Consider the following 27,774-nt stretch of genomic DNA (forward strand, 5'->3'; position numbering starts at 1 on the left):
GTAGAAGGTAGCTTGGGTGAAAGTGATCATGAAATCATAGAGTTTGCAATTCTAAGGAAGGGTAGAAGGGAGTACAGCAAAATAGAGACAATGGATTTCAGGAAGGCGGATTTTGGTCAGCTCAGAGAGCTGATAGGTAAGGTCCCATGGGAATCAAGTCTGAGGGGAAAAACAACTGAGGAGAGTTGGCAGTTTTTCAAAGGGACACTATTAAGGACCCAAAAGCAAGCTATTCCGCTGGGTAGGAAAGATAGAAAATGTGGCAAAAGACCACCTTGGCTTAACCACGAGATTTTGCATGATCTAAAAAATAAAAAGGAGTCATATAAAAAATGGAAAGTAGGACAGATTACAAAGGATTAATATAGACAACACAGGAATGCAGGGGCAAGATTAGAAAGGCAAAGGCACAAAATGAGCTCAAACTAGCTACAGGAATAAAGGAAAACAAGAAGACTTTTTATCAATACATTAGAAGCAAGAGGAAGACCAAGGACAGGGTAGGCCCACTGCTCAGTGAGGAGGGAGAAACAGTAACAGGAAACTTGGAAATGGCAGAGATGTTTAATGACTTCTTTGTTTCGGTCTTCATGGAGAAGTCTGAAGGAATGCCTAATGTAGTGAATGCTAATGGGAAGGGGGTAGGTTTAGAAGATAAAATAAAAAAAGAACAAGTTAAAAATCACTTAGAAAAGTTAGATGCCTGCAAGTCAGCAGGGCCTGATGAAATGCATCCTAGAATACTCAAGGAGCTAATAGAAGAGGTATCTGAGCTTCTAGCTATTATCTTTGGAAAATCATGGGAGACAGGAGAGATTCCAGAAGACTGGAAAAGGGCAAATATAGTGCCCATCTATAAAAAGGGAAATAAAAACAACCCAGGAAACTACAGACCAGTTAGTTTAACTTCTGTGCCAGGGAAGATAATGGAGCAAGTAATTAAGGAAATCATCTGCAAACACTTGGAAGGTGGTCAGGTGATAGGGAATAACCAGCATGGATTTGTAAAGAACAAATCATGTCAAACCAATCTGATCGCTTTCTTTGATAGGATAACGAGTCTTGTGGATAAGGGAGAAGCGGTGGATGTGGTATACCTAGACTTTAGTAAGGCATTTGATATGGTCTCGCATGATATTCTTATCAATAAACTAGGCAAATACAACTTAGATGGGGCTACTGTGAGGTGGGTGCATAAGTGGTTGGAAAACTGTTCCCAGAGAGTAATTATCAGTGGTTCACAGTCATGCTGGAAGGGCATAACAAGTGGGGTGCCGCAGGGATCTGTTCTGGGTCCGGTTCTGTTCAGTATCGTCAATGATTTAGATAATGGTATAGAGTGCAAATATTTAGATAAGAATGTGCGAGTTTCTAGTCCAAGTTTAATGTTAAATGCTTGTTTCAGTGTTGTTTGCGCTCCCAATCTCCATTTTGAATTTCACGTAGTGCCAGCAACCTGCCATTACTGGCTACATGCGGCTGCCTGCGGCTTGCAATACATTTTGCTTTGGGTAATAAATTGGAAATCCCTCCCATTCCTAGATTAATAACAGATGTGCCGCCAGAAACTGACCAGGCTCAGGGGCGACCTCTGCCTCTTGTGTTTCTGATGCTGGTTCCGTGGTGGGCAGCCCCTCTGGGGGGGGGCATCAGAAAGCCCCTCCGAGTAGGGAACCTGGATGTGCCACCTCATCCAGCACGTGAGGGGCACGTTATAGGTAACGTTATAAGATTCTGCTGTATGATGTTTGTGATGTTATCTGATTAAAATATAACCATATAGATCATTGTTGCAACCACTGTTATATATTTGCAAAAAATCTTGTACAAAATGTGGCATGTAAGATGTCTATGAAAAGGTTATGATTTGCTGAATATGATTATGCTATCTGTATGCACGTATCATTTTTGTATTTGAAGTTATGAGTATTGGCTCTATACCTGGATTTCAACTGTTTGCTCCTGGGGTAACACCCACAAGGTATTTAGTCTGCACATCTTGGAGGGACTATTCAAATTAAGGTTTCAGAGTAGCAGCCGTGTTAGTCTGTATCCACAAAAAGAACAGGAGTCCTTGTGGCATCTTAGAACCTAACAAATTTATTTGAGCATAAGCTTTCGTGGGCTACAGCCCGCTTCATCAGATGCATAGAATGGAACATATAGTAAGAAGATATATATACATACAGAGAACATGAAAAAGTGGAAGTAGCCATACCAACTGTAAGAGGCTAATTAATTAAGATGAGCTATTATCAGCAGGAGAAAAAAATCTTTTGTAGTGATAAACAAGACGGTCCTTTTTAGACAGTTGACAAGACGGTGTGAGGATACTTAGCATGGGGAAATAGATTCAATATGTGTAATGACCCATATTAAGTGGCTCATCAAGAAACACTTAACCGACAGTTGACCATGGGAGACCATGTACACTGAATGGACTGTCCTGCAGATGTGCTGTCTGGGGTACAGTCAGGTGTCAACAAAATCAACTGGACTATATCACTTAGTTAAGCAGCCATTCTTTGACAGGAAGAAGGATGTGAGCGAGAAATTTACATCTTGGCAAACAGACTCGCTGTTGCCTGAACCCCAGCTAGAGGTGATTCTCAAAGAGGAGCTAAAGGTGTAAAAATGAGGAACAGATGCCCCAAATCACCTCTCTCTCTCTCCTCATCTCTACTCACGGCATCAATAAGGTTTGAAAGACAAAGGAAGCATCACTGAACTGGGGGAGTCGTCCTGGCTGAAATAATCCAGCCAGACAGTCGTGAATACACGGCGAGAGAAATCCATTTGCTTTAAGTTCACTTAGCTTGTAAAGTTAGGTATTAGTTTGCATTTTATCTTTTATTTCTTTGTAACCGATTCTGACTTTTATGCCTCATTACTTGTAATCACTTAAAATCTCTCTCTCTCTCTCTCTCTGTGTAGTTAATAAACTTGTTTTGTTGTTTTATCTAAGCCAGTGTGTTTGGATTGAAGTGTTTGGGACCCTCCACTTGAGATAACAAGATTTGTACATGTCATTTTCTAGTAATGAAATGATGGACTTTCTATGAGCTTGTATTGTCCAGAAGGAGAGAGCTGGGCAGTACAAGATGCATATTTCTGGAGACAAATCTAGGACTGGGAATTTGCTAGTGTCACTCTGCAATATAATTCAGGAGTAGCTGGCTAGAAGCACTCATATATTCAGCTGGGAGTGATTTTGCATGCGAGAAGCCGTGTGTGAACAGGCCAGGAGTGGCTGCTCTCACAATGAAGCAATGTAAAAGGCTCCCCAAATTGGAGAGCTGAGGGGACACAGCTGTCCATCGGTCCAGATTGTACCCTGAGGAATGTACCAATCACACACGACCCCATCAGTGTAATAGTGAGAAAATGGTTGTTGGACATGTAACGTACCTGCCTGGGCGCGTTTGGGCACATCAGTGTCCCGTCGCCTCCTGATATTGATGCCCTAGGCCTAGCCACTGGCTATTCCGAATGCATCTGCTTTGGGCCCTCTTGCCTGGATAGCGCGTCTGCCCCCATGACATGTTGAGTCTCCATCTCATGCCTTTGGAGGGCTGTACTCCAGCGTACCAACCAAGAGTTGGTGCCTTTGGTTCTGTGTAGCCACGCTAAAGGGGGGCAGTCAGTCAGTACCCAGCGCCTCCGGTTGAATGGGTAGGGTCCTAGCTCTCGGACAACCCACAGTTGCTGAGCATTCATGTTCTATAACGGCATCATTCCATTCACTTGGAGTCCGTTTTCTGCTCAGAAAGGCATGGGATGCTGCTCGGTACCCTCCCCTGCTGGCATCATCAGCGCTCCCAAGCCTGTGTTGGATGCGTCAGTGCACAATTCAAACACCTGGCCAGAGTCCGGCTTCGCCTTCCCTGACAGAATTTGTTTTACATCTTCTATGCCCCATCCTGCACTTTGACACCTTTACACTTAGACCTGCATTCTACCTCTTCCACACCATTCCCATGTGATCCTTATGCTCTGGCAAGGAATTGCTGAAGACTGCAGTATCCTCCATGTAGGCACGAGCTAAGTCCTGTCACCCAGCCACTTGATTCGCAAGCGTTTGAAAGGTGGCTCCAGCATTCATTAGCCCAAATGGTAATACTTTAAGCTCAGAAAGTCCCAAATTGGTTAGGAAGGCACATTTTTTTCTGCATATCACTGTTCTAAGACGATGTGCCAGTATCTCTTTGCTAAATCCAGGCTGTTCGAGTCTCTGTCAGAGCCCCACCTCCTCCTGCACTGTGATTCAGGGTCTCTTGATTGAGATAACCCACCACGTCTGTAGCCACCCTCTGGCAAGGGCACTCCTTGTCACGGACCTACAGGGTCTGGTCTATGCTCCAGCCTGTAATCAGTCCCCTGGGAGCAACCTCTTTAGCGTGTGTGCTGAGCTGCAGAGACCCACACAGTCCCACAGGGGCAGACCTGTGGCTTCCGCAACTCTGAAACTGGGCCTTCGGCACCAGTGACCCCTGTCTCCCTGCAGCAAATCCAGCCAAAGCCAGACTCCTGCAGGAGACTTGTACTGGGCCCCTTCACCTGGCTGCAGGAGGTGAGCATCCTTACGTCAGTGCAGAGAGACAGGGGCTCGGCCAGCATTCAGTCCCCCCGGTGTGAGGGGTCCACCCAGCCGAGCTGCTGTGTCCATCTGTCAGTCCCAGAGCAGAGCTGCTGTGTCTCTGTGAGCCACGGTCTTATCACCCCTCTTGTCTCCTCTCGGTCCGTTGTCCTCCCCCAGCAAATACATGCTGGGTTCACACGGTCAGCCTGCTGGTGCTTCCGCTTCGTCTTGATTGGTCAGTCCTTGGGGTTCCCATTGTCCTCTCGGCTCCTCCATTGATGTGGGTCAGTTTCCGCCAGTCTGGTAACGCCCATGCACACCTCCCCAGACCGGTCCGTGACACACACAGCTCATGTCTCCTGCTCTGCCCCAGGAGCAGCATTTGAACCCTTCTGCAGCCACTGGGGAGCGGCACCAAAGTGGTAAGTACCGAGTCATGCACACAGTTCATTAAACTATTACAGTTTCCACTGTCAGCCCCCGATACATGACCAAGGAGTGGGAGACCCGGGGCCATGGGTGCTGCAGCATTTGGCTGCTCAGGGAACTAGGATGTGGCTTTGCTTATTAGGGGCTGGGCTTGTACCACCCCTCCCAACCTTGGGCCATAGAGGAGCTGTCACCAGGCAGGGACCGGCACCATGCAGGAGCTGTCACCAGGCAGGGACGGGCACCATGCAGGATTCTGCTGCCTCTCTGAACTGTACAAACAAGGTTGTTAGAGGGCTTCTTTTTTTACTCACTTACTTCCCTGGTTCTTCTCGCATGAACAGAGAGCAATAATACCCGAAGTCTGAAGGTGCAAACAATTCAATGTTTATTGGGGTGAACTTTTAGCTAGAAATGATTTTAATTTTTTTCTCAGTGTCCCCCTTCCCAGCTCTGACGCCACAGAGCCTTGCCTGTGGCCCTGTTCCCATTCCCTATTCCCATTCCCTCCCTTAGCAAAACATTATTCCAATTCCCCCCCATTCTCTGTTTCTATCCCCCCCTTACTTCCTGATTGACTGCAGAATATAAAAACTTGAGTTCTGCTTAGCCATACCGTAACCAATTATTTTAATGAAATTTAACTGACCAATTTTAACATATTGTAACATGATTATTTAACCAATGTGACAAAGTTCCTCCTCTATCTTGGTGGGTCCTGCGCTTATTGGCAGATTTTCTTGCCTCAGAGATTCACCATGTGGGTTGGGGAACAGCCCAGAGACCTTCCCCTCTGGAAGAACCCACAGTCCAGGTCAATTGGGAGGTTTCGGGGGGAACCCGGGCCCACCCTCTACTCCGGGTTCCAGCCCAGGGCCCTGTGGACAGCAGCTGTCTAAAGTGCCTCCTGTAACAGCTGCATGACAGCTACAACTCCCTGGGCTACTTCCCCATGGCCTCCTCCAAACACCTTCCTTAGTCTTACCACAGGACCTTCCTCCTGGTGTCTGATAACGCTTGTGCTCTTCAGTCCTCCAGCAGCACACCCTCTCACTCTCAGCTCCTTGCGCCTCTTGCTCCCAGCTCCTCACACTCGCACCACAAACTGAAGTGAGCTCCTTTTAAAACCCAGGTGCCCTGATTAGCCTGCCTTAATTGATTCTAGAAGCTTCTTCTTAATTGGCTCCAGGTGTCCTAATTAGCCTGCCTGCCTTAACTGGTTCTAGCAGGTTCCTGATTACTCTAGTGCAGCCCCTTCTCTGGTCACTCAGGGAACAGAAAACTACTCATCCAGTGACCAGTATATTTGCCCTCTACCAGACTCCTGTACCCCACTGGTCTGGGTCTGTCACACCAGTTATATCCCACCACCTTAATTGGTTTACACCCAACAAAATTAATTATACAGAAGACAGAAACAATCACAAAACCAAACAGAGATTACACAGACAAATAATAGGGAAGTGATAGAACAACACAGAAATGAGGATTTCACACCCCAGCTATTGATGAGTTCTTGTCAGACAGGATGCTTTCAAACTAAGTGTTTTTTAAATCTTCTGGGCTCTTCCCTTTCTCTGGAGGTGAAAAATTGGATCACCTTTTTAACAGCCCAAAACTGCCTTATTTCAGTGTGACTGGTGAGGACGTGACCGTTTGCTTCCCAGCTTATGGCTGCCTTTGCTGTTTAGCCAAAGGCCTTAGCCTAAGAACAGGGCCTCAGACTGTCATGGTGAGAGAAGGCCCAGACACAGGCAGACTGTGATTTTGATTCTTGTTTTGTTCCTCTATAACTAGCTAAGTGATAAGAATACACCTACATTCTTAAAGTCTAGGCCTTTGCTTACAGGCCTGAATATCTATATCCTAATACTCCACCCCTTTTTTTTTCTTTTTCTTTTTCTTTTTCTTTTGGGATCCTTCTGCCCAGGTATCCCTGGAAAAGCATAGGACATATGGCAACACATTTTTTGTTAGGGCCAGGCATTAAGGTGGAAGGTGTTGATATTTTATTTGTTTTACTGCCTCTTTGTGTAGTATAGTGCCCTGCACCTTCTCTCCTACGGGCGTACCACATCTGTTTTAATTAGTGTTTCAGACTTCCCATTATAGCGGGCCCCAGAAGGTTGGATTCCGATTGCTTGTCCCGGCCGGGGAGCCTGTCCTAGCAGCGGCCGCAACCCGCGTGGGGACAGTTTGGGTTTCAGGCCCTGGCAGAGCCCAGCGTGCAGACTCGGTGCGGGGAATCGGGGCAGAGGCAGCCCCCTGTGTCTGGGGATGGAGGGGCCGGGCTGTGGCAGGGTGCGGGGTCTCCTTGTTCAATGCGTTTCCCTCCCTCTCTAGGTCTCCACCATGAGCGAGATGAAGAGCTACTCACAGGCTGTCACTGGAGTGCGTGTGTAACCCCTACTCTCCTCTCAGGTCTGGGGGGGGGGTAGCCCCACAGAACTGCTCTGGGATGGGAGTGGCCAGTTTGAGGGAACCATGGGGTGTGAGGTTGGTGCGCTTACGTGAGTCTAAATCACTAGCTGGTGCTGCATGGTGGGTGAGCTCTCCACCCTCTCGTGCACCTTGGCCTGGCCCCGCCCCGCCCCTGGTGCTCTGCCCAGCTGGCCCCCTCCCCTTGGGCATGTTGTGCCCACTGCCCTACCCGTCCAGCCCATATCTGTCCTGAGCCTGGTCTCTCTGGTGACCTGGGAAGGGAAGGACAAAGACCTCCTTGCCCAGGAGAAAGTCAGTGAGTGCCAGTGAGATCCCTCTCTGGGCAGGGCCTCGCTGAGACACCCTCCCTCTCCATTCCTTGTGCTCCTGCGGCTGGGGGGCTCCGTGCGGGGCTGCGGAGCCAGCGCCCCGCCCTGCTAACTGTGGCCCATCTCTCGTGCCTGCAGTTCTTTGCCAGTATGCTGACGTACCCCTTTGTGTTCGTCTCCAACTGTGGGTAAGTGCCCCGCACGCCGTCCCGAGCCAGCTGCAGCCTCCCCCTGCAACGCAAGGGCGTCTGCCCCACCTCTGCGGAGCAGGGGACGCAGCGGCTCCTGTTCAGGAAGCAGGGAGATACAGCATCTCCCACCCACATCCTATAGGGTTTGCTCTGGGATGACGATGTTCCGGCCTCTAAGGGGCTAGGTAGAAACCCTTCAGAGGGGGAGCGGAGCTGCTGTCATTGGCTGCTGATGTGGAATGTGAACAGCTGGCACCGTCAGGCGAGAGCGCTCTGCCCTGCCCAGACATGGCACCGGGTGGGCGGCCGGGGACGCTGAAGGCTGGCACATTCAGATAAAAGGAGGTGGCTTTTTGAGGGAGAGCACGGTTAGCCAGAGTTGAGGGGTGCTGAACCTGCTTTGGGCTAGAGCCCGTCCCCCAGGGCTCGTCTACACAGGGAAGCTAAGCTGGAGCGGTGAGTGAAAGTGGCAAAAGCCCCCATGTGGCCACGGTCAGACTGGGATATCGCCGCATACACGGGTCTGGGAAGGGAAAGGAGCCGAGCCAGGGAGAGGCACCGTCCCCCAGGGTAGCTGCAGCCCTGCTGGGGCTGGCGCTGGGAACAAATCACCCCCCACCCGCAGTCACCCCCGGTGAAACACCTCTGGGGCTAGCGACTGGGCGGCAGGGTGGGATGGGGGGGACAGATCATCCCCTCCCTGCTGCAGCTGGCAGAGTCGCGATCCTGGGCTCCGGCCCCATCTGTCCCCCCTTCCAGCCTGACATGGAGCTAGTCCTGGCTGTGCTCGCAGCTCGCCCCCTGCCCCTCGCGCAGGCTCCTGTGGCTCCCCTCTTCCCCAGACGCTTGGCAGCCTCTTGGGCTCCCTGGCCCTGCATTGCCTCCCGTCCCATGTCACGCTTGGCAGGAGCAAAATCACAGGTTGCAGCCTCCCAGAATAGACCCGGGCCTGTTCGGGTGTGACAGCCGGTCCCTGCCCGCCCTGCAGTACAGCTGGGACTTGGTGGGGTGGGGGGGGAGTTCTGCCCTCCTTAATCAGCCCCCACCCCCTCGGGAGTATTGCCCTTGGCCATCTTACTAGGGAGCATCAGCTCTGTCCCCAGGAGAAAGGCTGCTCCCCTGGTGCCCGACTGCCCCGCTGTAGTGTTGGGGGCAGGGGCAGGAAGCTCTGGCCATGGGGAAAAGGACAGGGGGCAGCTGGGGATCCTGGGACCTGACTGAGCTGCCTGGCTCAGGCCCCGTTAAAGCGACGTAGCCCAGAAGGGCTCAGACAGGAAGTGGTGCTGGGGAGGCCAGGGAGGTTCTGGGAACAGGCTACGGTGGCCGGCTCACTGCTACTTCCTCCCCCCTCTCCTCTCTTGCAGGCTGGCTGGTGGCCTCCCCCCCTACGCACCCAACTACTCCTCTTGGTTAGACTGCTGGAGCCAGCTGCTCAAGGAGGTGGTCAAAAAAGCAAACAGGATGTTAGGAATCATTAAAAAGAGAATAAGACGGAGAATATATTATTGCCCTTATATAAATCGATGGTACGTCCACATCTTGAATACTGCGTACAGATGTGGTCTCCCCATCTCAAAAAAGATATACAGGCACTAGAAAAGGGTTTAAAAGAGAACTGGATAAGTTCATGGAGGTTAAGTCCATTAATGGCTATTGGCCAGGATGGGTAAGGAATGGTGTGCCTAGACTCTGTTTGTCAGAGGGTGGAGATGGATGGCAGGAGAGAGATCACTTGATCATTACCTGTTAGGTTCACTCCCTCTGGGGCACCTGGCATTGGCCACTGTCGGTAGACAGGATACTGGGCTAGATGGACCTTTGGTCTGACCCAGTACGGCCATTCTTATGTTCTTATGAGTAACATGCCAGCCTCGCCCCAGCCCCATAGCGCAGCGACGCCGTGTGTGGGGCAGTCGTGCCTGGCACTCATCTCAGGGTGGGGGTTATAAAAGGGCTGGGAAGCGCTGGCCCTGTGTGTGGGTAGGAGGCTGGTGGTGCGGAAGGGCTAGGCAGACTGGGGCCTGGGTGACAGGCAGAGGGAAGCTGCCCAGGGCAGGGTAGGGCAGGGCAGGGCACCCTGAAAGCCGTCTCCTCTCCTCTCCGTGCAGGGGAACATGAGCCGAGGCAAGAGCCTGTTTTTCCGGAAGGTGCCTGCGGGGAAGCTGTACGTGTGGGAGGAGAAGCGGTTCCGCTGAGGCCGGAGCTGGGCGAGGGGCCCGGGTCCGGGCCAGAGGCTGGGCCAGATGCACGGAATGATGGGAGAGTGGTGATTTCTATACAGTTTTTAAAATAATGATTCAATCTTGGGAAACGGAGACTGTGTGCAAGTCTGAGAGTCAAAGTTATGGGGCAACGCAGGCCGCCCGGCTGGGGGTGGGGGCACTGCTCTGGGGGGCCAGTTCTCTGGCCGGCGGGGAGGGTGCTGTGCCCTGGTGGGACTGTGCCCTGGCTGGGGGCAGGGCTGGCTCTACCCCGGGTCTGCCTGCAGATGTGCCCCCCCTTCTCTGCTGTCGGTTCTGGCTGTGAAGGAGACACCCCACACTGGCCGGGTGCCCCCGGCTGGGACCCACAGCGCTGCTCCCGGTCGTGGCTCCCCAGGATCAGTGCTAAGCCCCAGCTTTTAAACCACTCCTTCGAGGAACCCTGTGACGTGCCAGCCCCCCAAGGGGTCTCTCTTCCTCCAGGGCCGAGCACACGGCTCCAGCCCTCCTGCTTCACCACGTCCCACTGAGCCAGACCCCTGGAGAGACCTGGCTGCTCTTTGGGGACCAGTGTCCCCAGCCAGTGTTTGCAGTGACATCCCAAAGCCTTTTCCACACAGCACACGGTTTATTGGTCCCCGGGAACCCGGCCTGGGAGGTCCCTGGGGCAGCAGAGAGAAGTGAAGGTGAAGACACAGGCCAGGGCCCCACCCAGTCAAGCTGCTGAAGAGCCAAACATGGATCCTGTCTCTCCATCTCTTTCAGTCCTAGCTGGGAGCTCCTGAGTCCCACCAAACGCCAGCTCCTCTTCTTTGTGGAGCCTCCGTTGATCTGGGTTGGTTTTGATCCTGAACGCCCAATTCCTGACCCCCAGCCATGTGACACTCCCCCTCCTGTCCCTGCTCTGCCCCAGGAGAGGCTTTTTAACTCTTTGGCACCCACTGGGCAGACATGAATAGTACAGTGGGAAACTGAGGCACACAGGCATCAAAACTATTACAGAAAATTCACTCTTTGTCCCACCCCCTGATGCATGTCCCTGGGGCCTGCAAGGAGCCAGAGTGCCCCACCCCCTCTCCACACTGCTACTGACCTACCAGCAAGGGGGAGGAGAACCTGCCATGTCTGCTGCGTGTGGGGGGTCCTCTCCCCCAACCCAATGGCTCACTGGCTCTGCACCTGGGCCCAGCTACACGGGGAGGAGCAGCCTGTGCACTGAGCCTGGCAGGGGGCAAGTCAGTCCCAAGTCACCTGCCCAGGGCCGAGGACGTCCATTCTGGGGGGAAGGGAGAAGAGCGCATGCTCCTTTCTGTGTTCCGGCACAGCAGGGCTCTACGATGGTGTCCTATGGCCACTCCCCTCCCACGTGTAGTGCACCATCATCAACACAAGCCCTGGACTGGCTTTCCAGCTGCCTGCTGACCCTGGAGCAGCCGTGCAAGGCCAGCACCTGTCCCCTATCACCACAGGGGAGGTAAGGGGTGGGCCACAGCTGGGACATGTGGTTGGAGCCCAAGGGAGCTTGCACCAAAGCTCTGGCAAGACCAGGTGCAGCTCCTGGAAAGGGGACCCCCCACCACCACAGCCCCAGCCGAGCAACAAACTGCCTGGGGAAGGGAGCGGGAGAGCGCCCCCTGCTGAGCCCACAGCACAGGGCACGGGGGCAGGACTGTGAGCAGAGAGCGCCCCCTGCTGAGCCCTCACCCTGCTCTCTTTGGGGCCAGCACTGACTGCCGGGGAGAGCGCCCCCTACTGAGCCTCTGCCCTGCTCCAGGGGATAATGGAGCATGAGATAATCTCCTCTACTAGGCCCCGGCTTCCCAAGGGCTGACAGCTGAGCTCCCTTGGTGGCTGGTCAATGTGTATCCTTTTCGGGGGGGGCAGGTCCCTGGTCATGGCTGGGCTGTGTCCCCATCTCCTCCCCTCCCCCAGGGCTATGTACTGCTGGAGCGTGGCTGTCCCCCAGAGCTGGGTGCAGGGCCCTAGGCCGTGTCCCCTTCTCCTCCTCTCCTCTTCCCCCATGCTATGTGCTATTGGGCGTGTCGCCGTTCCCCAGAGCTTGGCGCAGGGTCCTGGGCCGAGTCCCGGGCACTGGCTGGCTGGGACTGGGTGAACCCAGGCCTCACCACCAGCCGGGAGAACACCCCAGGCAGGATGTGGAAGCCGAGGCGTTGCAGGGTGTGCAGTGAAGGCTCGTTGTGGGGCAGCACTCGGGTGTATACAGGGAAGCCGCGGGCATGCAACTGTGCCGCCAGCATCCCCACCATGAGCTTCATGTGGTGCTGGCCGCGATGCTCCGGGAGGGTGTAACCGTGTGTCAGGGCAGCCAGCTGGTCGGTGAGGGACCAGGAGATGGGGGTCCCCTCAGGGGCCAGCAGGCAGGCGTTGGGGAAGTGGCGGATCAGGAGGCACAGGTAGCGCAGGCTCCGGCTGTTCCCCCCAAAGTTCCAGGTGTCTCTGAGCAGCATGGCGTGGGCGGGGGACACGGGGGCCAGCCTGAGCCCCTTGTCAGGCCTGCAAGACAGGGCAGGGGGGAGAGAGACACAGGACGGGGTGGGGTGAGCACAGAGGGGGTTGACCTGGCAAGGGGAGGATGTCAGCATGTGGGGGGCAGGGGGAATAGAACCAGCAGGAGAAGGGGTAAGTCTAGGGGAGGGGAGCGGGGAGCAACCAAACATGGGAGGTGTGAACATAGGGGGATATTGACCCAGCTTGGGGCGTGGGGTGCAGTGAGCTGGGGGTACAAGGGAATGAGCCCGGGGAGCAGAATTTGAGCTGGTATGACATGGCATAAGAGAGGAGCAGTGTCCAGTGATGCCATCCTCTTCCCAGTTGTGGGGCTGAGATGGGCTGGACAGAAAAATGGAGGGGATGGGGGGTTGCCGAATCTCAAACTGGGGGGCATGGAATGTATCCTGAGGGGGAGGGGTGTGCCACCCAGCTCGGAAGGTAGCGCCATCGTCAGAAGCAGCCGAGACCGACGGGTGGCATGGTATGGCATTGTCATCCTTACTGCTGCGTAACGTTGGGCCTTTGCACTGGGAGGGGAGGCTATGGCAAATTCTGGGGTGGCTATAGCCCCCATATCGCTCCTCCCAGTGTCCCCCATGGAGGGGAGGGAGGCTGGAGGGGGAGTGACCTGGCACAGGGAGAATGGGGGGAGGCTGAGAGAGGATAGACCTGGCGTGGGGGAGAAGGGGGAGCCCTGGGGGAACGGGATCAAGTCAGGCCCTGGCACATGCGGGGAGGGGATCGACACACTCCCGTGGCCTCAGCACAGGGGCTGTCTGACAAGGCCCAGTCCAGCCCCAGCAGAGTCATCGGTGCCAATGGGCCTTGGCTAAGCTCAGCTCCCTGAGATGAAAGCACCAGGGCTCAGTGGGCAGCAAACCCCCTGCCTGGAGACATACCCACTGACAGGAAAGGAGGGACCAGGGGACTCTGTGCTTGGAGCCCCCTCCCCTCAGAGGGGACGGCTCTGGGGTCAAGGACCCCTGGCTGCCCGTCCCAGGATACTGAAGGGTTACAGGCTGCCCCTCCCCCTGCTCTCCCCATCCTGGGACCAAGGAGGTTCCTTGGCCAGGCTGGGCTGCCCCTGCCCCCTGGCGAAGCTCTAGGGCTGACTCAGCCCTGCCCCGGAGCAGGATGGGAAATCCTTGGCAGCATGTGCCCAAGGCCTGGGGCTGTGTGTGGGGCCGTGGTGATGCCCTCACTCTGCCAGCACCGTTAGCCTGGGGAACTCATTGCCACCAGATCTAGGGCACAATGGAGGGCTCTGGCCTGGCACCCCGGGGTCCTTCCCTTCCCCCAGCCCCGCTCCCCCCTCCAGCTAGCAGAGGCTGGTTGTGTACATTGCCCCATTCTCTCTCACACATCCCATATCTCGGGGGCACCTACCGGTACTGGGGCATGGCAGGTGGGTCTGGGTGCAACAGCAGCCGGTGCGGATACGTCTCCATCTCAAGCCCCCTGGCCCTGGTGATGTCCCTGATGGTCTCGTATACCCCATCCTGCAGCCCTGCAGGGACAGCCATGCGCTGTCAGCAGGGGCCCCTGAAAGGTGCCCATGGACGTGGGGGGCCCAGCCCGGTAGGGGAGAGCAGCAGGGAGGGGCCAAGGGCTACTGTGAGCCGGCATGACCCAACCGGGGGTTCCCAAGCTTGGCGCATTCAGGATCCCAGGTCTGGATGGAGAAGGGGCCCAGGTGAGCTCCTCGGGGCTATTGCCGCGTGGGGGGGAGGGGCCCAGGCAGGCTCCTCGGGGCTATTGGCCTGTGGGGGGGGGGTAAGGGGCCGAGGCAGGCTCCTCAGGACTATTGGCCTGTGGGAGGGGGAGCGGTCCTGCCCCCCATGTGGCAGGTGCTGGACAGAGTGGGGCTGGAGGGGGTCACCCTGTATCTGGAAGGCCTGGCCCCAGTCCACAGCGCGGCTGTTCTCCAGCAGGGCCCGGCAGGCGCCCTCGTCCCGGTAGAAGGTCGTGTACAAGTTGGTAAAATAATCGCTTGGGTCTCGCGCCACCTGCAGGGGGGACACTGTCTGTGGGTGAGCGCAGCCTCTGCCCTCCCCCCATGACCCTCAGGGAAGGCATCGGGGAAGCAGGGCACAGCGAGCCCCAAGTAAGAGTTTGAGGAGGGGGGAAGGGGCCCTGTGAACGGAGCCAGGGGGCTTAGGGGAGAATGGGAAAGGGGCTCTGGGAAGCAGAAAGGGGAAAGAGGCTGTGGGGAGGTGGGGCAGACAGAAGGGGGAGGGGTAGAGATGACACCAAGCAGGGAAAGGGGCAAGGAAGTCGGGGAGGGGCAGTGATGGCATGAGGTGGGGGAGGGGAGCAGGGCAGTGATGGCGTCGGGGGGGGGGAGGGGAGCATCCAGCAGCATGATGTCGTTATTATGGGACTTCTTGTCATAATCCTGGTGGGGGTACTGGCATCTCACAGGGATCACTTGTCGGCTCTGTTCCTGTTTGGTAATATCATGGACTCCCAGGACGACAATGATCTTGCTGCAAAAGCCGAGATCCACATGTGGGTTGTAGGGGCTAGAACATGTATATGGTATGGGATGCGCACATGTGGGTCTGACACAGGAATATGGCTACTTATGGGGACAGGGAAGCCTGGGGTTTAAAGAAGTGATTTCGGACTCAGCTCCCAGCCAGTAAAAATGTAAAATATCCATTGACACATTGCTGTGTCTGATCCAGACCCAGGACTGGAGACTGGCTGTCTGGGGGGCTGGGGAATGGGAGATGAGGCCTTTTCCCTCTAGCAGAGCTGGCTCCGTTACATCAGAGGGAGTGGTGATGAAATGGCTAGGTTCATGGGGTGGTTTAACTTCCCATACCTGCCGGTGGATAACCCAGTCCCAGAGACAATTCGCCCAGGGTTTTGGCACAAGTAAGTGCACTGGAGCCCAGGTGCCATTTACCGGTTCCGAAGCTTGGAAGGTACATGCAACAGAGTCACAGTTTTATTTTGACAATGTTCACGTATTTCTCCACTTCCACAGCTTGGGTGGCACTCCCACAGTAGTGGTAAGGGTTTTAGGCCACCGCTGATTTAAAACATTGGTTTGCATTTTTTTTCTAAGGGACCGTTAAAGAAATCCTGCATTTGACTACAAGCTGAATCCCAGACAGTGTTCTTTCCTGCTAAGGCAAGGGTGTTTAGTTAACCCTGCCTCAGTAAGGAGGCCTGATGCTTTTTCCAAATTTTCCAGGCGTTTTTTATGGTTTTGGGCTTTGTCTATTGTTCAAATAGCGGCTACTGTAGTTAGGTCATGTAAGATTCCTTCTACTACACCTCCCTTTCCCCAATAAAAACTTTCCCACTGCACAAGCTGGGCCAGTTGAATGGCCGCTTTCTGAAAACAATTAGGGTACTAGGTAGTTATTTGGAAAGCAGAGAGGGAAATGAGAAAGTGGTGGTTCTTATAGTAGCATTTAGCACAATTCACCACTGTAAACAACAATTCCATCGGTAGGATGTGCTATACCACATTTGTTGTTCCGAGACTTGAATTTCCCTGAGGCTACGGCCAGACAGATTTGTATGGGAATTGGAGAAGATATGAGGGGGAGTAGCTGGGGAGCGGGGACTACAACAATGGGCAACCATATAGAGCCGGAATACACTGCAATACGACACAGGCCAAACTGGAGGCTACTGATTGGCCAAGATTACTTTTTCCCTCCCCACCCCAAGTTCGTTAAGGAGGAGAGGCTGAGAAATATTAAAAGTTTCATCTTCAGGTAGTTTTGGCTAGCTTCCGCAAGCTATTCTTTAAGATTTCGTAGTCTTAGTTCACTTAGCTGTCCGGCAATGAGGCTGCAAGGGAGGGGTTACCAGCACAATCACCTTGCTTGGTTGGAGGCTTTATTGTGGCCTCAGGTGGAGAAGTTGTTTTCTTAGCAAGGTCCGAAGGCTTAATGGATTTGTCAGCGGACAAGAGTCCCTCAGCATGGGGCGAGGGCAGTTCTTTGCTGATGGACCCTTATGCAAACCCAGTGCCAGGTTTCAGCGAGTGGCAGGACTGCTGTATATAAAAAGACCTAACACATTTCGTTAGTATCTGACTATTGTGTAATTTATTAAATGACTGTTTATTTGAGCTAGGCCAGCAGGGCACTGTTGGTAGCTGCATTGGGTGCCCTGGTAAAAATTTTTTATGAGGGCTGAATCTGGTCCTCTGATTGGGAGTGGCCTTTAAAGGGCATTTGGCCATACTGGATCTGTGAAGCTGCACACATACTGGATCTGTGAAGCTGCACACATACTGGATCTGTGAAGCCGCACACATACTGGATCTGTGAAGCTGCACACATACTGGATCTGTGAAGCCGCACACATACTGGATCTGTGAAGCTGCACATAGCTCTTTTATAATTAGTTCAGATATGCCAGATTGTGATACAAACTCCTTAAGCAAAAACCCCATAACAGCCCCCGCATGACATATTTTACCAATGCAAAACTGTTGCAAAACCTCCGTCCAAGATCCTGCATTTGCCCTTCCTCCATAAGAAAACACACCACCAAAACTAACACATAGTAATGTATCTTCCCGTAAAAAAGGCAAATGCCTGCAACACTCAAACACCTGAACAAATTAATCCAAATATTTAGAAAGAGTTCTTAAAGAGGGACTAACACATACTTACAATTATAACATGTAAACATTTGAATAAAATTAATTCAAATATCTAGAAAAAGTTTTTAAAGAGGGAAAAGTGCTGTCTGCCCAATCATCACGTCACTGGCAGTAGTGCTGGGCCACAGAGGAAAAGTTTTACTTAACTGCAGCAATCAACGGTGCACAGTCATCCGGTGATGCACGCGAGCAAATAGGGCCAGAGCACCTGAGGCGCAACCGTCCAGGGAGTGCCAAAGGTGTACAGGGTACAAGGTGTACCCAGCAACACTTCCAGATTTCTATTTGTGGCTTTTTAGTTGATATTAGCCTTTACTTGCTATTTGTTACCAAAACAGATTTAAAATTTTCCATTCTTTTGGCTTTGACTATTTTGCTGCAGCCACAACTTTGGTCTTTATTTTAAACACTTTAAATTTTGTAAAGCATTAAGTTACTTTAAGGATCAAATGCTAAATACCAAAATCAAACAACACTAGAAAACATCTTAAACTTATAAACAAAAAATTATACACACCAGGAGCGTTTCTTAACAAATTTAACTAACTTTTTTTATATAGTCAAATGATTTTACCTTAATCATTTGATTAATATCCTTTTGCCTGGATTACCTTACAGACACTCCCAAAGGAATGGCTGCAAAGAAACCAAGAATTTCTTTTTTTAACATTTATTCATAGTTTTACCGCTTATGCCATTTGTGATGGGTTGGATTACAGAAACCCCCCTTGGGAGCTGCCACCCAATGTACCAAGACTACTTCTGCTCCTGTTTTCCCTGCCAGCTCAGGACTCCAGCACCCCGTCTTGCTGAGCCAGACACTCCAGTCTGCTCTAACACAGACCCAGGGTCTGAATCACTTGTCCCAAAGCTGCAAGTTTACCTGAAAACAGCTCACAGTAGTGTGCTTGTCTCTAGCACTCAGATGCCCAAATCCCAATGGGGCCTAAACCCAAATAAATCCGTTTTACCCTGCACAAGCCCATGCAGGGCAAACTCATAAATTGTCTGCCCTCTATAACACTGATAGAGAGATACATTTTATATTTCTAGTTTTAGATACAAGAGTGGTACAAATCAGATGACTATACTCAGTAGATTATAAACTCTGTAATGATACCTTACAAGAGACCTTTTGCATAAAGCATATCCCAGTCACGTTATATTCACTTATTACCATATTTTTTCCCTAAAACTATTCCAGTTACATTATATTGACTTATTATTAAGTTTTTATAAAATCATATAGACTGCACAACGTCACATCATTATTTAAGCAATTACTATTATGAAAGGAAAAAAGCAAGAAGCCAACCCTGCAATTACTTAATTTCCACCAGCAACTACAGAGTTAACCCCTCAACCCCCCCCCCTTAACTTCCTCAAACTGCGGTTGCCTGCCGGTTTGGGCCCAATCCTTTTTTCTTATGGGCACAGGCATTGTTTTACTATCAATTCAGCAGGGAGGGTGGGCTGTTTTTACCAACCCTCCTTGTAGAAGAGGATTAAATATTTAACAAAGCAATTACTATTATACTTAAAGAGTGGTTAAACAACACAACAACACTAAAACACTTGCTATCATGCTGGAAGAATAGTTAAACAACACTAAAATCTATATTACACAAATTAGAACACTGCAATAAGCTCTGCTCTCTCTTCCGGGGGAGAGCAATCCTTCCCTCTTGCTCCTTTTTAAACCTGGGTGTAGCCTCACCCCTTTCAACATTCACACCACTGGGGAGGATTTATAAGGAAGGTCCTCGCATGCACCCTGTCCGGCAATGAGTTACCAATTCGCCCTTTAGGGGAACGGGGTAGGATGCCCGATTGCCCCAGGTTTTGGCAAACGATTTCCAGGGGCTCCCCTTCAAACACAGCAAGGGGAGGGAGCTCACTCCATACGCGAGTCCTTGCTCCAGAGGAAGATTTGGGGAAGGGTTTTGGTCGTAGGCCAATCACACAAAAGTTTAGGAAAGCTTTGGTCCCCGTACACCCCTCCCCCAGCAGAGAGCACCGGCCCGCCTTCAAGAGAATGGGATGGGATACTCTGCTACCTAGGAGTACGCGGACGGATTCCTTGGGGCCTCCCCACTCTCCGAGTGAGAAGGGACACAATTGTCACTTAACGGGTAAGAAAAGGGTGGGGACCTACTAGAGCGGGGGTCTCCGATTCACGGTCCCTTACCCCGCCCGCAGCTGGTCCCGGAGTCACCTTGCGACCTACAATCACACCACACCTAAACCGGGATCTTTGCTATAACAGTCCTTTCCAGCCCACAGCCTATTGCTAGTGGGAGTCCTGTCAATCCCCGGGCCGCAGGTCTCATCAGTTCACACAGCCTATTGCTAGTGTGGTCCACCAGCCTCTTGCTAGTGGGAGCTACTCCGGCCCCTTCGGCTGCACCGGGACTTCCTGGATTACGCCCTAACTCCTGTTAGAGTCCAGGCAGTGGATTCCGCCCCCCTTCTACTCGACTCAGGGGATTATATCCCACCTCGCTTAAGGGGTCCACCCGCGTCCTACAGGTTCGGTGGATTATGCCCCTACTCACTATGGGGTCCACTTTCCCGGGGTGCTCCTGCAGCCGGTCCCTCACCTCCCTCTGAGATCACCACTGCCCAGAGGGATATGGCCACAAAGCTAAGCAAGCAACAATATAGAAAGCTTAAAAAGGCAAAGCATAGGAGTTTGGCGTACTTCTTGTTCTTATTAAGATTAGAAACCCTCTCAGTTGTTTACCTCTAGTCCTCGGGCCACTCAGTTCTTGAGTCAGTGGTGGTTTCCTTTATATCCCAGAGAGATCACCTAGCCTATTCAGCCTCTGTTCCTGCCTGAAGAATCTCCTGTCATCCGAAACTTGTTTTTATTCTGGGCTGGCACTCTAAAAGTGTTTAAAAACTGCCAGACGGATGTCCCAGTAATTTCACCGAGGCTGTTCCAAGGAAACCGTTGGGTCTAAGACCTCATGTACACACCACAAAACAGACAGTCCCCTACGCCCCCCCCCAGCTTATAGCCTAAGGAAACAATGATAGAGAGAGCGCAGCATGATGCAAGAATTTAAACAGACAAGTTACAGAACGGACACACACAAAACAAACAGGCGTCAGGCAAATGAGTCTAACCTTAAAAGGTTCGGATCACAGCGCGTTCTCACCTGAACCTAGAGCCTATGGGCAGCTCCTTACCGAATCCCAAATAGAGACAAGGGTCTCTTACTTGGCGCCTGGGATCAGTGTGGGAGCGGTCCACGGTCCTCCGGTCCGGTGGGACGTCGAGTGATCCCGGACGAGCCCCCAAATTGTCGTGGAAAGAATCACCCACGCAGTGATTTTAGTTCACAGACTCAGAGCCTGAGGCCTTTATTGCAATACATACCAACGCGTTGGGGTGCAGTTTTTCAAACTGGCACCCCTAGTAAGAGCTCACAGGCTACTTTTATTCCATTAAACCACAAGCAGGGTACAAACAATATGTCATGAATTAAATCATTGGGGGCAAATCACAAGCTGAGCAAGGGTTGAGCACGAGCTTTGGGGACAAATCACAAGCTGGGCAAGGGTTGAGCATGAGCTGATCACGAGCTAGGAAGCAGGGGTTGGGGTCAATCTTCTCACCCCCCTCCCTACCCTCTGACTTAATTTCCGAGGAGTGGGTGTTTGTTTGGGTAGAAGGGCGCTTGGTGGTTTCCGCAGGGGTGGTGCTCGGCCCTAGCTTGGGTACATTTCTCAAGACTTGGACTATGTCATTTTCCGGGGGATTTCAGCAAAGGCTTAACGGGGAGGGGTTTCCAGGGGAGCTTAAAGGAGAGCTATCATTGGTTAAATTGCAGATAGCTGGACTTGGAAAATATTGCAAATAGTTATAGCAGCAAGGATGATTAACTCTCTGCAAAACAATTTACAAATCACAAGCATCTTACGTTATTTCCGTAGCTTCTTACATTATTTCCGTAGCTTGCGGTTATCATATTTAATCAGTTATGAACATATTTCATTAGTACTGCTGCAGGGGGGGGGGGGTTTATTCTCCCATTCCCTCCTCTGGACATGACCCTTGACCGAGTTTGGCAGAAAACTGTGCAGTTTAGTCTAGTTTAAGTTTTAGGCCTGCCCTACTCTGTGCAAAGGCCATCAGCATAACAGATCTCTGTTGGAGGGTTTATTTTGGGGCCTTCAGATTCAAAGCTCTGGCTATCAAAAAGAAAGGCCCCCCCCCTCTATTTCCCCACACGTTCCGCGAGCACCTTGAAGAGACTGGAGTTGGTCCCTATCAGCACAGACACATCAGAGGTCCCTTTAGGGTCAGGGCATATTAATGCAGCTGTGTCCACCTCTTCTCTTACCCCAGCAACCTCCTCTGGGAATTCCAGGTGCACTATGACATACCCTTGGTAGGGGTATTCATCCATGCTGAGGCCACACAGACCAACGCCAGTCAGTGGCTGTATAGGCAGGTGCCTAAGCATCTGTTGGTAGAATGACTGAAATATAATAGTCACTTGAGATCCAGTGTCAAGCACGGCTTTACACTCCGCCCCTTCAATCTTCACCATGACCTCTGCTCGAGGCCCTATCAGTCCTGCGGGGATCCCAGCTGGACGGTCGCTTCTGGGGGAATCTTCAAATCCTGCAGGCCTGGGTGGTCCCCGTCCCCGGACTCTCTGGCAGCTACCGGATCTCTCCCAACTGATCCTCAGCTTTCCATACACTAAGGAGGGGTTTTCTTCATTATGGCACTTGCCAGCACTGTGTCCATCCTGACCACATCGGTAGCAGAAGAATTGTCCTTTCCCCCTTCGCCCAGGTGGGATGGTGGCTCTAAATGCTGACTTCTCCATCGCCACAGTCAGAGGCGCCTTATTCCTGGAAGTCTTAGCTCAGTCAATGGTGCTTTGCAGTTCAGCTATCCGTTCTGTCAGGGCCTGCATTTGTTGGGCAAGTTCCTCTGTGGTGCTCACCATCAGTACACTGGCCGTTTGCAGTGGTGTTGTGCCGGCTGGCTCCAATGTTTGGGCTTCCCAAAACTCGCTGGCAGCCTGCCTTTCTTCCTCTTCTCTGACCTCCTTTATCAGCTGGGAATAACTTGGGGGATGTTCCCGTCGTTCTCTTAGCCGGAGATGGAGTAGAATCGGGTTCTGATACTGAGCTCCTCTTACAATTTGAGCCAGTCTGGTCTGATCCATCTGTTCAGCAGTCACTGCTCCCCTCATGACAGCTCTCTGAAGCAGTCTCTCCAGCCTCTGTATATAGGCTGAAATCTTCTCGCCAATTTGCTGTCGGGAATTAAGGAACTTACAGTAACTGTCTTCAGGGCCCTCTACGCTCCCAAAGGTATGATCAAGGGCCTCTAGGCAGTCCTTCACACTGACCCCAGGGTCAATGAGCTTCAGGGTGCGAATCACATCTAATGCTGGGCCACTAAGGCTCTCTATTAGACATCTTGGCTTTTCTGCATCAGGTACGGCCCACTCCTGCAGCATTTCAGTGGTATGCTCCAACCAGGGTTCAAACTCCTCTGCCCCAGCAAATAATCTTAACTCACGACAAGAGTTTAACATAGCCTGGGACAGCACAACCTTTTCCAATATTTGCCCCAGTGCTTTTGCCCAATCATTGGCTGAGGCTGTGGCCCCTGAGCTAGAGGCTGCAGGGCCGGGGCCCAACAAACCTGACATATTAGCCATTATACAAACAGTCATTTCCTCAAAATATAACCACAATTGTTTCCCAATGCAGTGGAACACTCAACAGGTGCTTGCGAGGGGTACTGACCCAGGGAATCCCGGACGAGCCCCCAAAAGTAACCACACCAGCCAAAGTAACCACTTTCAGTTGCTGTTGTTCCATGCCAGGCGAGTTGGTTTGCCTATGCAAACAAGATCAGCCCCTGGAGTTCTTTTCCACACTCGCCATAATTCACCACCAGATGTCAGGGTAGAGTTCATCCTGACTCTGCTTACACAGATATATGTTGGGGAAATAATACAGCGGGGCACAGACTATCCAATAAGTTCTTGGACTGCATTGCAGACAACTTTTTATTTCAGAAGGTTGAAAAAGTTACTAGGGGGGAAGCTGTTCTAGACTTGATTTTAACAATAGGGAGGAACTCGTTGAGAATTTGAAAGTAGAAGGTAGCTTGGGTGAAAGTGATCATGAAATCATAGAGTTTGCAATTCTAAGGAAGGGTAGAAGGGAGTACAGCAAAATAGAGACAATGGATTTCAGGAAGGCGGATTTTGGTCAGCTCAGAGAGCTGATAGGTAAGGTCCCATGGGAATCAAGTCTGAGGGGAAAAACAACTGAGGAGAGTTGGCAGTTTTTCAAAGGGACACTATTAAGGACCCAAAAGCAAGCTATTCCGCTGGGTAGGAAAGATAGAAAATGTGGCAAAAGACCACCTTGGCTTAACCACGAGATTTTGCATGATCTAAAAAATAAAAAGGAGTCATATAAAAAATGGAAAGTAGGACAGATTACAAAGGATTAATATAGACAACACAGGAATGCAGGGGCAAGATTAGAAAGGCAAAGGCACAAAATGAGCTCAAACTAGCTACAGGAATAAAGGAAAACAAGAAGACTTTTTATCAATACATTAGAAGCAAGAGGAAGACCAAGGACAGGGTAGGCCCACTGCTCAGTGAGGAGGGAGAAACAGTAACAGGAAACTTGGAAATGGCAGAGATGTTTAATGACTTCTTTGTTTCGGTCTTCATGGAGAAGTCTGAAGGAATGCCTAATGTAGTGAATGCTAATGGGAAGGGGGTAGGTTTAGAAGATAAAATAAAAAAAGAACAAGTTAAAAATCACTTAGAAAAGTTAGATGCCTGCAAGTCAGCAGGGCCTGATGAAATGCATCCTAGAATACTCAAGGAGCTAATAGAAGAGGTATCTGAGCTTCTAGCTATTATCTTTGGAAAATCATGGGAGACAGGAGAGATTCCAGAAGACTGGAAAAGGGCAAATATAGTGCCCATCTATAAAAAGGGAAATAAAAACAACCCAGGAAACTACAGACCAGTTAGTTTAACTTCTGTGCCAGGGAAGATAATGGAGCAAGTAATTAAGGAAATCATCTGCAAACACTTGGAAGGTGGTCAGGTGATAGGGAATAACCAGCATGGATTTGTAAAGAACAAATCATGTCAAACCAATCTGATCGCTTTCTTTGATAGGATAACGAGTCTTGTGGATAAGGGAGAAGCGGTGGATGTGGTATACCTAGACTTTAGTAAGGCATTTGATATGGTCTCGCATGATATTCTTATCAATAAACTAGGCAAATACAACTTAGATGGGGCTACTGTGAGGTGGGTGCATAAGTGGTTGGAAAACTGTTCCCAGAGAGTAATTATCAGTGGTTCACAGTCATGCTGGAAGGGCATAACAAGTGGGGTGCCGCAGGGATCTGTTCTGGGTCCGGTTCTGTTCAGTATCGTCAATGATTTAGATAATGGTATAGAGTGCAAATATTTAGATAAGAATGTGCGAGTTTCTAGTCCAAGTTTAATGTTAAATGCTTGTTTCAGTGTTGTTTGCGCTCCCAATCTCCATTTTGAATTTCACGTAGTGCCAGCAACCTGCCATTACTGGCTACATGCGGCTGCCTGCGGCTTGCAATACATTTTGCTTTGGGTAATAAATTGGAAATCCCTCCCATTCCTAGATTAATAACAGATGTGCCGCCAGAAACTGACCAGGCTCAGGGGCGACCTCTGCCTCTTGTGTTTCTGATGCTGGTTCCGTGGTGGGCAGCCCCTCTGGGGGGGGGCATCAGAAAGCCCCTCCGAGTAGGGAACCTGGATGTGCCACCTCATCCAGCACGTGAGGGGCACGTTATAGGTAACGTTATAAGATTCTGCTGTATGATGTTTGTGATGTTATCTGATTAAAATATAACCATATAGATCATTGTTGCAACCACTGTTATATATTTGCAAAAAATCTTGTACAAAATGTGGCATGTAAGGTGTCTATGAAAAGGTTATGATTTGCTGAATATGATTATGCTATCTGTATGCACGTATCATTTTTGTATTTGAAGTTATGAGTATTGGCTCTATACCTGGATTTCAACTGTTTGCTCCTGGGGTAACACCCACAAGGTATTTAGTCTGCACATCTTGGAGGGACTATTCAAATTAAGGTTTCAGAGTAGCAGCCGTGTTAGTCTGTATCCACAAAAAGAACAGGAGTCCTTGTGGCATCTTAGAACCTAACAAATTTATTTGAGCATAAGCTTTCGTGGGCTACAGCCCGCTTCATCAGATGCATAGAATGGAACATATAGTAAGAAGATATATATACATACAGAGAACATGAAAAAGTGGAAGTAGCCATACCAACTGTAAGAGGCTAATTAATTAAGATGAGCTATTATCAGCAGGAGAAAAAAATCTTTTGTAGTGATAAACAAGACGGTCCTTTTTAGACAGTTGACAAGACGGTGTGAGGATACTTAGCATGGGGAAATAGATTCAATATGTGTAATGACCCATATTAAGTGGCTCATCAAGAAACACTTAACCGACAGTTGACCATGGGAGACCATGTACACTGAATGGACTGTCCTGCAGATGTGCTGTCTGGGGTACAGTCAGGTGTCAACAAAATCAACTGGACTATATCACTTAGTTAAGCAGCCATTCTTTGACAGGAAGAAGGATGTGAGCGAGAAATTTACATCTTGGCAAACAGACTCGCTGTTGCCTGAACCCCAGCTAGAGGTGATTCTCAAAGAGGAGCTAAAGGTGTAAAAATGAGGAACAGATGCCCCAAATCACCTCTCTCTCTCTCCTCATCTCTACTCACGGCATCAATAAGGTTTGAAAGACAAAGGAAGCATCACTGAACTGGGGGAGTCGTCCTGGCTGAAAGAATCCAGCCAGACAGTCGTGAATACACGGCGAGAGAAATCCATTTGCTTTAAGTTCACTTAGCTTGTAAAGTTAGGTATTAGTTTGCATTTTATCTTTTATTTCTTTGTAACCGATTCTGACTTTTATGCCTCATTACTTGTAATCACTTAAAATCTCTCTCTCTCTGTGTAGTTAATAAACTTGTTTTGTTGTTTTATCTAAGCCAGTGTGTTTGGATTGAAGTGTTTGGGACCCTCCACTTGAGATAACAAGATTTGTACATGTCATTTTCTAGTAATGAAATGATGGACTTTCTATGAGCTTGTATTGTCCAGAAGGAGAGAGCTGGGCAGTACAAAATGCATATTTCTGGAGACAAATCTAGGACTGGGAATTTGCTAGTGTCACTCTGCAATATAATTCAGGAGTAGCTGGCTAGAAGCACTCATATATTCAGCTGGGAGTGATTTTGCATGCGAGAAGCCGTGTGTGAACAGGCCAGGAGTGGCTGCTCTCACAATGAAGCAATGTAAAAGGCTCCCCAAATTGGAGAGCTGAGGGGACACAGCTGTCCATCGGTCCAGATTGTACCCTGAGGAATGTACCAATCACACACGACCCCATCAGTGTAATAGTGAGAAAATGGTTGTTGGACATGTAACGTACCTGCCTGGGCGCGTTTGGGCACATCAGTGTCCCGTCGCCTCCTGATATTGATGCCCTAGGCCTAGCCACTGGCTATTCCGAATGCATCTGCTTTGGGCCCTCTTGCCTGGATAGCGCGTCTGCCCCCATGACATGTTGAGTCTCCATCTCATGCCTTTGGAGGGCTGTACTCCAGCGTACCAACCAAGAGTTGGTGCCTTTGGTTCTGTGTAGCCACGCTAAAGGGGGGCAGTCAGTCAGTACCCAGCGCCTCCGGTTGAATGGGTAGGGTCCTAGCTCTCGGACAACCCACAGTTGCTGAGCATTCATGTTCTATAACGGCATCATTCCATTCACTTGGAGTCCGTTTTCTGCTCAGAAAGGCATGGGATGCTGCTCGGTACCCTCCCCTGCTGGCATCATCAGCGCTCCCAAGCCTGTGTTGGATGCGTCAGTGCACAATTCAAACACCTGGCCAGAGTCCGGCTTCGCCTTCCCTGACAGAATTTGTTTTACATCTTCTATGCCCCATCCTGCACTTTGACACCTTTACACTTAGACCTGCATTCTACCTCTTCCACACCATTCCCATGTGATCCTTATGCTCTGGCAAGGAATTGCTGAAGACTGCAGTATCCTCCATGTAGGCACGAGCTAAGTCCTGTCACCCAGCCACTTGATTCGCAAGCGTTTGAAAGGTGGCTCCAGCATTCATTAGCCCAAATGGTAATACTTTAAGCTCAGAAAGTCCCAAATTGGTTAGGAAGGCACATTTTTTTCTGCATATCACTGTTCTAAGACGATGTGCCAGTATCTCTTTGCTAAATCCAGGCTGTTCGAGTCTCTGTCAGAGCCCCACCTCCTCCTGCACTGTGATTCAGGGTCTCTTGATTGAGATAACCCACCACGTCTGTAGCCACCCTCTGGCAAGGGCACTCCTTGTCACGGACCTACAGGGTCTGGTCTAT

At 50.8% G+C, this 27,774-nt stretch overlaps 1 protein-coding gene across 1 annotated transcript; it reads right to left on the reverse strand.

Moving 5' to 3' along the window:
- Positions 1-12,180: 12,180 nt before the first annotated feature.
- LOC135877929 (glycine N-acyltransferase-like protein 3) lies at positions 12,181-27,449 on the reverse strand. Its single transcript, XM_065403451.1, has 5 exons — positions 27,379-27,449; positions 15,081-15,147; positions 14,541-14,667; positions 14,048-14,168; positions 12,181-12,664 (listed from the first exon to the last, which is right to left on the reverse strand). The coding sequence occupies exons 1-5, from the start codon at positions 27,447-27,449 to the stop codon at positions 12,181-12,183; spliced, it is 870 nt and encodes a 289-aa protein (XP_065259523.1).
- Between the last annotated feature and the right edge of the window lie 325 nt (positions 27,450-27,774).

The sequence above is a fragment of the Emys orbicularis genome, chromosome 4 (genome assembly GCF_028017835.1).
Source record: "Emys orbicularis isolate rEmyOrb1 chromosome 4, rEmyOrb1.hap1, whole genome shotgun sequence".
Classification (NCBI taxonomy): Eukaryota; Metazoa; Chordata; order Testudines; family Emydidae; genus Emys; species Emys orbicularis.

Bases quoted from the DNA above. Each gene is read 5' to 3' on its own strand.
- LOC135877929 (XM_065403451.1), bottom strand. From the start codon at position 27,449: ATGGAGGATACTGCAGTCTTCAGCAATTCCTTGCCAGAGCATAAGGAT. The intron at 14,668-15,080 runs GTGAGATGCCAG...TCCCCCCTGCAG, and splicing joins AGAGCCGACAAGTGATCCCT to GTGGCGCGAGACCCAAGCGA. The intron at 12,665-14,047 runs GTAGGTGCCCCC...CCTGTCTTGCAG, and splicing joins CCTGCCATGCCCCAGTACCG to GCCTGACAAGGGGCTCAGGC.